This window comes from Sphaerodactylus townsendi, linkage group LG01 (genome assembly GCF_021028975.2).
Source record: "Sphaerodactylus townsendi isolate TG3544 linkage group LG01, MPM_Stown_v2.3, whole genome shotgun sequence".
NCBI lineage: Eukaryota > Metazoa > Chordata > Lepidosauria > Squamata > Sphaerodactylidae > Sphaerodactylus > Sphaerodactylus townsendi.
Genome location: NC_059425.1, coordinates 12,357,337 through 12,365,528, shown reverse-complemented (window position 1 = coordinate 12,365,528; position 8,192 = coordinate 12,357,337). Strand labels below are relative to the sequence as shown.

General features: G+C 49.4%; 1 protein-coding gene across 4 annotated transcripts in view; it reads left to right on the top strand.

Moving 5' to 3' along the window:
• LOC125440895 (neuronal acetylcholine receptor subunit alpha-7-like) overlaps positions 1 to 8,192 on the top strand; it is a 28,171-nt gene continuing 19,979 nt past the window's right edge. For 2 of the 4 annotated variants that reach the window (XR_007245761.1, XM_048510984.1), the window contains exon 1: positions 5,049 to 5,374. Coding sequence is in view for 2 of the 4 variants with exons in the window: in XM_048510984.1 (XP_048366941.1) it covers positions 5,302 to 5,374 (73 nt within the window). In the remaining 2 variants the exon portion in view is untranslated. Of the gene's footprint in view, positions 177 to 5,048; positions 5,375 to 8,192 lie in introns of those variants that run through there. The other 2 variants (XM_048511007.1, XM_048510997.1) reach the window with 2 other exon arrangements.

The following is an 8,192-nucleotide window of genomic DNA, read 5'->3' as shown; positions in this document are numbered from 1 at the left end:
CTGGCGCATAGCTGGGATCAGTCAGTTGTGAGGGGAAATGCTTTGTGAGGTATGAGCGGCTGGGAAAAACCGCACTCTTAGCTATTGCGCAGACCTGTCTTTCAAACAAAAGGGCAGTGCCCAAAAGCGCTTCCGAGCTCTGAATGGAATCTGTCAAGGACACATTCCACCCAAAGGTAAGTAGCGTTCTGTCACCCCAGATGTCAGCCTGTCACCTCCATCTTACCTGGTTTCGGTTTCAGCTTGTATTCCTTCAGCTACTAGGCACCGAGGCAGAACAGAGATGACGCCATTCAGATGCTAATTCAAAGAAGGGGGGGGGGAGAAGAAGAAGAAAGAGTTTGGGATTTATATCCCCCCTTTTATTAAAAAAAATTGAATAAAATTATTTAGGAATGACATCTACGACTATTCGATATTATTTCCATTCACAAATACAACATTATTACTACCTTTAAGGAGAAGAACAGAAAAAGCACAAAGAAACAAACTTCAACTATGAAAAACTACCTGGTCAATTCTTATATAGCACATTTTTTACAATTTTCTAATCCTAAACCTTACTAGTATTCTAATGCAATAACCTCAATCCAATATTTTTTACTTTTCCCTTTACGCTTTTTAAATAATCTTAAAGTAGCATTATCTAATTGAGTTCAAATGACTTTCATAAATATTCCAATTTCTTTTGGAGAAGAAATTTCGTCTTCTCTTAATTTCCAAGTCAGTTCATCGGCTTCCTTTATATCTTCTCCCAGTCTTTCACTGAGGGTGTTTTCTCAGATTTCCAAAGCTTTGTTATCTCTCTCCTGTAAGGAGAGTCAAGGTATCTTACAAACTCCTTTCCCCTCCTCTCCCCACAACAGACACCTTGTGAGGTAGGTGGGGCTGAGAGAGTTCGGAGAGAACTGTGACTAGCTCAAGGTCACTCAAATACAGTTCACCAGAAGAGTCCACACTGCTCATAAGTGTTGGGAATAAGAGCTCCCGGTAGTTGGAGATTATCCCTATTCGTAGTTAGCAGAGCGGCACGGGTGGCTAGAACACAGCAGAAGCCTTACCTCGTGTGCGTGCGTGTGATGGATCCCAATGTGCGGCAAGCTTACACAAAAGCAAGTCGGTTGTAGTTTCTAATCTAATAAAAAGAGTATTTATTAGTGAACTCCATTCTGGATAGAAAGGTAGGTAGATAGGTTCACTATGCTATCCTAATCTATCTGGATGGGGATGGATGCGCAGGAGGCTCATCCTCTCCTTAGGCATGGTAGGAATAAGATGGAGAGGGGTCGAGGAAGGAGCTGGAAGGAAGGAAGTCCAAATGCTGAGCCAGTCAAATGAACAACCCCTATTTCAGACTACAGGGGGAGGTGTGGCTTCCAGCTCTGAGCAGGAAAGATTCCCCTCAGCTGGAAAGCTAGCATTGCAGGAAGAAAGCTTTTTCCCCCCTTTTTACCTGTGCAGCGTTTGTCTTGGCAGGGAGCTTTAAACACAAGGGAGTTGTCCCACGTGTGGCATTCCTCTGGGAGTCTGCAGTGGAGCAGTTCACGCTGCCACCACATGTGGGCTAGGCTTGAGGTCTGGAAGACTTTCTGACAGTCAAGGTAGGAATGTTGAGTTAGATGACGGGAATATTGAGCTTGATGATGGAAATATTGAGTTAGATGTCCCAAAGAAGGGCCTTGTTCTGTGTGAGGCAGCATCATGTGATAGAGTGGGCCCGTTCTATCCCAGGTGCAAATGGGGCAAGCCATTGCTTGTGGGCTGGGGGGGGGGGGCCTGGCCACCGTGGCAGGCAAGACGCTGGACGAGATGGAACCCTGGGTGTATCCTGCAAGGATCAAATCTTGTATTTTCCACATCCCACAGGATGAGAACCCAGGCCGGTGGAACTTCTGGCACATTGATGTTTCGGGCTGAGAAAATGCCACTTCTGCAGACCCTGCTCTTCGTGAGCTGCGGCAACATAATGTGTGTTTGATGGCGAAATAAACCTCTCCTGCTCTCTTCAATTCCCAGCTAGGGGGAGAGCCTTTGGCCTTCTGGAATGGAGGGCCTCCTCCTGGGCCAAGAATGTTATTTCAATTATTGCTGCTGGCTCTGTGGGAATCCCGATGGTTTCTGCAGCAGGTACAATTTACTGCTTTGCCTGCATCCCTGACCAGCTGCTGCAGAACGAACAGGGGAAGAAAGGGTGGCTGCCTGTGGTGGCTGCGAGGGGGCAAGTTAGGGGTTGGTGCCCGGCATTTCCCACAGGAGGGGAAGAGCTGCCCAAGCTGGGTTAGGAAATCCCTGGAGATTTGGGGATCCAGCTTGGGAAGGGACTTGAGACTGAAAAATTTATCATAAAAATCTTTTGATTTATTAAGAGACAAATATGATGCCGTTGGCCTCTACCCGGGCCACAGTCAGGTCAAGTTAAGCAATTTCTCTACAGGTAAGATGCCAGAAAGACCACCTTCCCATCTCTCCAGGGTTGCTGATCTGTCTCGTTTTGAGATCAGTGTGAATCCAGGAAATCTCCTAGCCCTACTTGAACCATAGAGTTGGAAGAGACCCTGAGGGCCATCAAGCCCAACCCCCAGCCATGCAGGAACACACAATCAAAGCACTCCCGACAGATGGCCATCCAGCCTCTCTTTAAAAACCTCCAAAGAAGGAGACTCCACCGCACTCCGAGGCAGGGAATTCCACTGTACAACAGCCCTGACGGTCAGGAAGTTCTTCCTAAAGTTCAGGTGGAATCTCTTTTCTTGCACCTTGAATCCATTACTCTGTGTCCCAGTCTCTGAGGCAGCAGAAAACAAGCTCGCTCCCTCTTCGACATGGCATCCCTTCGAATATTTAAACATGGCTATTGTGTCCCCCCTTAACCTTTGCTTCTCCAGAATAAACATCCCCAGCTCCCACAGCCTTTCTAAAGTCCGGCAGTCCCAGATCTTTGCTATGTATAGTGCCCTACAGCCAGTGGTGGGATCCAAAAATTTTAATAACAGGTTCCAATGGTGGTGGGATTCAAACAGTGGCGCCGCCACACACACGCTCCTCCAGTCCCTATTGGGCAGGGAGGTTGCTTTAGTAACCCCTTCTCGGCACTCAGAAAAAAATTAGTAACCACTTCTAGAGAAGTGGTGAGAACTGGTTGGATCCCACCTCTGCCAACAGCCCTTTTCTCCTGGGGAACTCACCTCTGCCCTCTGTCGTTCTGGGAAGTTTCCTAAAAGGAGAATGGCTGGGCCCCAAGCCGGCAAGCCAACCACATGACCGCTCTTCGATTTGGACAAGTGAGGGACAGGCGCTCTGTATGTGCTTAGGGGTCCTGCTGGCTGTGCTCATCATGTGCTCCAGGTTAAACTCCCCATTATTGTTGCCATTCTCCAGGGGCCAGGAGACTCCTGGGAATTACTGCTGACCTTCTAACTACAGAAATCAGAGCCTGCGGAGAAAATGGCTGCTTTGAAGGGTGGGCTTCAAAGGGCATTGGAATCCTGTACTCCTAAAAACACAGTCCTTCACCAGTACAACCAGGAATTTCACCAGGAATTTCCCAGCGCTGGCAACCTTAACTCAATGATTTTAAACTATGATTTTTATTATGTATATTTAAATTATTAGCTGCCTTTGTGGCCCTTGTAAAGACAGAAAAGTGGGATACTATTATTATTATTATTATTATTATTATTATTATTATTATTATTATTATTATTATTTCTTCTTCTATTATTTCATGAAACCGCAGCCACTGGATCCCTATTCAGTGTTGGCCTTCATACACATCGGGTTCTTCCCAAGAATCTAGGATGTATTTATTTTATTAAATTTAATACCCTTCCCAGCCAAAGCCGGACTTCATCGGAAGATGAAGATGATCCTCTGAAGATGCCAGCCACAGACGCAGGTGAAATGTCAGGAGAAAATGCCACTGGAATATGGCCATACAGCTTGGAAACCCCACAACACTCTGGAGGGGAATTTATTGGTGTAGTGTATGGGCAGATATATAACAGGAAGATAACACAAGCTGATTATAAATAAATAGTACAGTCACTAAAGCGATTCACTGGAACATCTGTAAAAATTACCATTTGCCAGGAGAATAAAATTGATGGGAACATGCTACTGGAAGAGTCGTTGAAAATGAGCAGGCGCAAATCTTGTGGGGCCTTCCAGAAGCAAACAGATAAAGTCTTGGCGCATGATGCCCCAGACAAAACAGTGGCGGAAGGAAGAAAAGTCCGGATAATCGAATTGGCAGTACACGGCGACAGCAGGGGTGAAGAAAAAGGGCTGGAAAAGATGACGGAATACCAAGATCGGAGCCCGGAAGTCAAGGGATTATGGCACAGACCAGCCGTTGTGGTCCCAGCGATTTTTGTCACACTGGGCGCCACATCCAGAAATCTCAAGAGTTCACTTGAACGATCAATGCATTGATAAAATCTCCACCTATCAATTACAAAAGGCCACGTGGCTCAGACCTGCTTCTTCTTATTTGTGGATCATGAAATCACAGGGGCGCTGTAAGCCAGAAGTGGCTTGATACCATTTCGCGTACATCGGTCATCATTATTATCATATTAATTCAGAGGGTTGCCATAAGTCCAAAGCGATTTGACTGCACTTAATGCTTAGTTTCATTAGGAAATTATTATTATTATTATTATTATTATTATTATTATTATTATTATTATTATTAATCAGTAGCAATAAATGATGTAAGCCGCCTTGAGCCCTATCATGGTTGGAGGAAAAGTGGGGTATAACTGTAATTAAATAAAAATAAATACTAATAAATACTAATATTTGGGAATTATTAATTCAGAGGGTCGCCACATGTGAGAAGTGACCTGGCAACAGAAGGCAGGCTGTTGTAAATCACCCTCGTTTCGGTGGTTGGGTGCCTTATCGGACCCATTCTCTCTCCCTCCGCCCAGGCTCCCACCTTCCCGCACGGCAGGAGGTTGGACTTGACGACCTTTGCGGTCTCTTCCAAGTCTATGATTCTCCCCCCGCTGTTCCCACCTTGTCTGGCTGTTGTGCAGCGCCGGTCCCTTCCGCTGGGCAAGCGCCTCTCCGCTCCTCCCTCCTCCCCGAAGCGAGGGAGCCGCGAGCGCCCGCCCCAATCCCCGGGTCTTCCGCCGGCCCCTCCGCCCCACGCGGCGCTGCTGCTGCTGCTGCCAGCCTTCACCAACCCGCCGCCCGCCCTCCCGCCCGCCTCCCTGCCAGGCGCCGGCGAAGCCAGCAGAGCCGAGCGAGCGAGCGCCATGCAGGAGCCGAGCGACTAGCGGGCCGCTGCCGCCGGGGATGGGGCCGGGGCCGGCCGCGGGACTCTTGGCCCTGGGCGCCGGCCTGCTCCTGTTGCTGCTGCTCTGCCCAGGTAAGCGGGGGGGGGGGGCACCGGGGGGATGCCAGGCGGGCAGAGAGCCCCTCGCAGCACCCAGATCCGGAGGGGAACCCCCGCCCCCCGCGCAGATCCTCAAATGGAAGGCGACCCCCCCCCCCATATTACATCCTTTAAAAAACAAGAACTAGGCATTGAGTAGTGTGCCAATTGGAAGACGACCCCCCCACCCCCTTCAAGATTATGCCCCGTAAACATCTGGACATTAAGACGACGCCCTCCCAAATATTATACCCTTTAAAAAAAATCTGGGCGTTGAGTGGTGCACCAAATAAATGACACCCCACCCCTTCCAAGTAGCAGACTCCTTTTTAATAAATCTGGGCATTGTGTGCCCCAAATAGTAGACGCCCCTCCCCCCCCAAAAAGTATGCACTTTAAAAATATATCCCCCCCCCCCCAGTATTATACCCTTTAAAAAAAAATCTGGGCATTGAGTGATGCACCAAATGGAAGATGACCCCCCCCCCCTTTTATATTTATATACAAGGGAGACAGCCTCGTTTTGCATGGTGGCAAATACAGTAGTGTATAATTGGTAGCAAAGGGAACTCCGGCTTTGACGTTTATCTGCTATCGCCCCCCCCACCCCCTTGAAAGAAAGCAAGGACATTCTGCTCCCCCCCCCATCTCCTGCCCTCCCAGCTCGACTATTTCAGGCTTGTTGGGTCTGTTTGCCCAGCCATTATTTCTTGGGAAGGCGGATGGAGCCAGACAGGAAGAGCAGACCCCCCCCCCTCCTACACAGGATAGTTTGCCTGGGGGGGCTGCAATGCTCCCATCTGCTACCGCTCCTCTCCCTAGCGGGTCTCTCTTGAAAAGCCTCTCTGGAACTTCTGCCCGAAGTGCATTTGGACCTGTGAGTCTGGCTTGCCAAGATCTGACTGACAGTCTGGCTTATTTGTCTCTGTCTGCGGACAACTCAATTCTGCTTCTAAAAGAGGGAACGGGCAGGGGACAGCCCTCCTCCGCTATCCTCTGCCGCTCCCGCCCCCCCAGCAGCTAGTATTCAGAGGTAGACTGCTTCTGCACATGGATGTTCTAGTTTGCACTCATGGCTAATAGCCTTCCTCCTCTTTCTGAGAATGTCTTCTTTGGGGTGGAAAGTGTCTTCAACCCATTCGACTTCTGGCGACCCCGTGGAGATTTGAAGGGAAAAGACATTCAGAGGTGGTTTGCAATTGCCTGCGGAGCGACCCTGGATTTTCTTGGTGGTCTCTCTACCAGTTACTAACCAGGGCCAACCCTGCTTAGCTTCCCAGATCGAGCAAGATTGGGCTAACCTTGGTCTATCCAGGTCATGGCAGTAATAAGCAGAGGTGGTTTGCCATTGCTTGCCTCTGTGTAGCAACCCTGGACTTCCTTGGTGGTTTCTCATACAAGCATTAACCAGGATTATTTCTTTAAAAACTGGGCATTAGCTTCCAGGATCTGGTGAGATCAGGCTAGCCTGGGCCATCTAGGTCTTGGCCAGAAATGTTCAGAGATGACTTGCCATTGCCTGCCTCTGCATAGCAACCCTGGACTTCCTTGGAGGCCTCCAATTCAACCAGGGCCAACCAGGGTTAGCTTCCAAGATCTGGCGAGATCAGGCTAGCCTGGGCCATCTAGGTCTCGGCCAGAAATGTTCAGAGATGACTTGCCATTGCCTGCCTCTGCATAGCAACCCTGGACTTCCTTGGAGGCCTCCAATTCAACCAGGGCCAACCAGGGTTAGCTTCCAAGATCTGGCGAGATCAGGCTAGCCTGGGCCATCTAGGTCTCGGCCAGAAATGTTCAGAGATGACTTGCCATTGCCTGCCTCTGCATAGCAACCCTGGACTGCCTTGGAGGCCTCCAATTCAACCAGGGCCAACCAGGGTTAGCTTCCAAGATCTGGTGAGATCAGGCTAGCCTGGGCCATCTAGGTCTCGGCCAGAAATGTTCAGAGATAATTTGCCATTGCCTGCCTCTGCATAGCGACCCTGGACATCTTTGGTGGTCTCCCATCCAAGTACTAACCAGGGCGGATCCTGCTTAGCTTCCACGATCTGGCTAGCATTTGGCCATCAAGCCATCCAAATCAGTTCTCTTTATTGGCTTTAAAAGGAGGCTTGGCAGATTCCAGGAGAAGAGGTTCCTCACTTCGTGGCCATGGTGATTGAAGGGAGCCTCCATATCCAGAGGCAGTCAACCTCTGAATCCCAGTGTCTGGAAGTGATGCCAGGGGGAGTCCTCAGCTTCTCTGCCCATTGTTGGTGCTCCAGATTGGCCACTATGTGAGGCTGGCTGCTGGAATGGGCGGACCATCAAACTGATCCAGCAAGGCTCTTCTTCACTTCTCCTCTGTTGGAAGTGATCTGGCTAGCGGCCATGTTGATCTTGTGTCAATGAGTTCCGTAAGTTAGCTCCCAGTTTTTGCAAATGAGCATTTCCCCCCCTTGGTGCCGACTGGGTGCTATCAAAAAGCGGTCTCCGTCCCCACAGAATCCAAATCTTGCGAAGAGGGCCGGAAAGGGCTTGCTTTATCCTTAACTTCCTGTTCATTGTCGATCCATTTGGCTTGACAAGGGAAATGTCCATTTTCTGAGCCCTGTCCTTTGAGCAGATAAACAGCAGGCCGAGGAGTGGTTAGGAAGTGTTCAGCAGGTGAGTCCAACTGGAAGGGGGGGGGGGGATTTCTCTGATCTGGAGCTATTGTTGGGGCACATTTGGAGTTATCCGAGCAGCGTAAATAAGCCGATGTCCTTGCAGGAAAAGGCTGTGCAGCTGTGCCCGGACGTGATGTGATTTGATGAGCATCGTTTTCTGTGCC